The sequence below is a fragment of the Hydractinia symbiolongicarpus genome, chromosome 3 (assembly GCF_029227915.1).
Source record: "Hydractinia symbiolongicarpus strain clone_291-10 chromosome 3, HSymV2.1, whole genome shotgun sequence".
NCBI lineage: Eukaryota > Metazoa > Cnidaria > Hydrozoa > Anthoathecata > Hydractiniidae > Hydractinia > Hydractinia symbiolongicarpus.
The window spans coordinates 18,952,974-18,955,286 of record NC_079877.1 but is presented as its reverse complement, the minus strand read 5'-3'; the positions used below and the strand labels follow the sequence as shown (position 1 = coordinate 18,955,286).

Below are 2,313 nucleotides of genomic sequence, written 5' to 3'. Positions count from 1 at the left end.
AACTTGATTTAAATATTCAAATTTGCAGAAATTTATCACTTTCCATTATGCATTTTGGAATACATGACAAATTCTGAAACATTAAAAAATATATCAAAAAACACGTACATTTTCTTCTCCACTTTGACTGGAAAAATAACAACTGTTCAAGGCCTATATCTTCTGCTGGCCGGTTAGCACGGTGTTGAAATTTATGCCTGAAGTAGATTAGCAAATAATCTAAGAGACCTGAAAATCTTAACTGATGGCCACTTTTTTTTGAGAAAGTTACATACGATTTCCTACACCTACTACTTATCCAGCGAAGTCCTTAAGCCTAGCTCGCATTAACAACACTTTTGTTTACAAAGATGGCTGCCAATATGCAACAGCACGTTCAGCACTTAGCAAAGCTTTGTAGAGTTTGTGGTGAATACCTTGGCAAAAGGAAATGCAATTATAACGTGAGTGATAGGATTAACGACCTCAACCGATTCCTATTCCTTAATGTGGAGAAAGATTCCGCCGAAGTTCACCCAACAAAAATTTGCTCAAAATGTTATGCACGTATAAAAAACATTCGAGATCGCTCTACAACAACAAAGCACGAGCATATATCCTGGATACCCCATTCCGATAACTGTCGAGTGTGCAAGGAGGGGAGCTCTAGAAGGTGGGGTAAACCCATACCCAAAGCAAAATCAGGCAGACCAAAAGCTGGTAAAAAACTGTGGAGGAGAAAAGACTTTGAAGAATTTTTAAGCATGACCCCTGAAAACGAACCTGCTTACGACCTCGGTGCAGTTAAGCCGGAACACAATGCACACTTAAATTTGTGTTTGTGCCCCATGTGTCACAACCTACTTTCTCGGCCTGTTTTACTGTCCTGTCAGCATGCATACTGCCTTTCATGCCTTGTCAAACATTGTGAAGGGAAAACCGAAGAGGAAGCAAAATGCCCCACTTGCGGCAGTGAATCATTGGTGGGAACAATTCGTTTTTCGAAACATCACGTGGAAATGCTTAAATGCCTCCGAGTTGCATGTGATAAGCATTGTGGTAAACTGTTTCCACTTAAATCAAAAGCGGCATTGTTAGAACATCAAATATCTTGTTTCCCGAAAACAACCCTAACACCCCTTTTTGAAAAGACTTTTAATTTGGATAATTCAATACCAAGGGAGATTGAATGCCGACATAACCGGCCGAGGTTTGATTTGAAGCTATTTAATCCAGGAATTGAAATTTTCGCGAAATTTGATTGCACATTTTTCGACCTGAGAATCTATCTTTCTTAAGACATCCGACCTTCTTGCTCACGTTTCTTCAAAAGAATGTTCCACGGCGTGCTCAAAAACCTGAGTCAGCAATTCTTCAGCAATTAAATTTGCTTATTGATCAAATTCAATAAGGCGTGAAAAAACATAACAAACACGCGACTGGCCGCCATTTTGATTTTTTTAAAAAATGTAAACAAAATAAGCGCATGCGCAGACTGAATGTCCGCCCGTTAACTACCGTGTCTAGTACCTGGACACATGCAAAAATACAAACTCACACGACAATTTTAATTTTAAGGCATACTTTAAAAAACGTGTATCATATTTAGGACTTTTACAAAAGTTTTTTAGAAACAAAAAAAAATAGTATTATTATTCCAAAGTGCAATATCCTGCCTATGCTTTTTGTCGGGTTTAAGTGGGGTTACCACCTATAATAAAATACTAGATGCTGTGAGATTAATTACTACTTCAGAAAAAGAAAAATATTTATAAATCCACCTCAAGCCTTTTTAATAAAGAAAACGAGCGAACAATTTAAACTGTGAAATAGGAGTACTCATATAAAAATCAAATATAAAACAATAAAATACAGTTAACTCCCGTTAACTCGAACCTCCAAGGGACCAGAGAAAAGAGTTCGACTTAACGAATGTTCAACTTAAACGAAGCTCCCGTTAATTCGAACTTAGACAAAAATTAGATATTAGTTCGAGTTAAGGCGATTTTTTCTTCAGACTGTATAAAATTTACAAATGTTACAATCTAGTACGTTTTCACTGAAATCTTTTTTGGCTCCTTTGTAAAGAGAACCATTTAAGAATATCTTTTTCGAAATTTCTGGCTACGTTACATACCAGTATTCATTTTTCAAACATTTTCTACTTAGACACTATAGTTGATAGACAAAAACCCTGGTTTAGAAAATCGGTAAACTGCAAAGGGCCAAAGATCAATTTTTCGCTAATGTTGAAAGTGCGCATTTTTAAGCTAACCGTGCACGCTGATTCAAAAATGGCAGAGCGACAAGAGAAAACATTGCATAAGGAAGAAA

At 36.7% G+C, this 2,313-nt stretch overlaps 1 protein-coding gene across 1 annotated transcript; it reads left to right on the top strand.

Moving 5' to 3' along the window:
• Positions 1-350: 350 nt before the first annotated feature.
• LOC130636915 (V(D)J recombination-activating protein 1-like) lies at positions 351-1,277 on the top strand. Its single transcript, XM_057446766.1, has one exon. It carries the CDS (start codon positions 351-353, stop codon positions 1,275-1,277), a length of 927 nt encoding a protein of 308 aa, XP_057302749.1.
• Positions 1,278-2,313: the final 1,036 nt, after the last annotated feature.

Excerpts from the sequence above, each read along its gene's own strand:
- LOC130636915 (XM_057446766.1), top strand. The coding sequence starts at position 351 with ATGGCTGCCAATATGCAACAGCACGTTCAGCACTTAGCAAAGCTTTGT.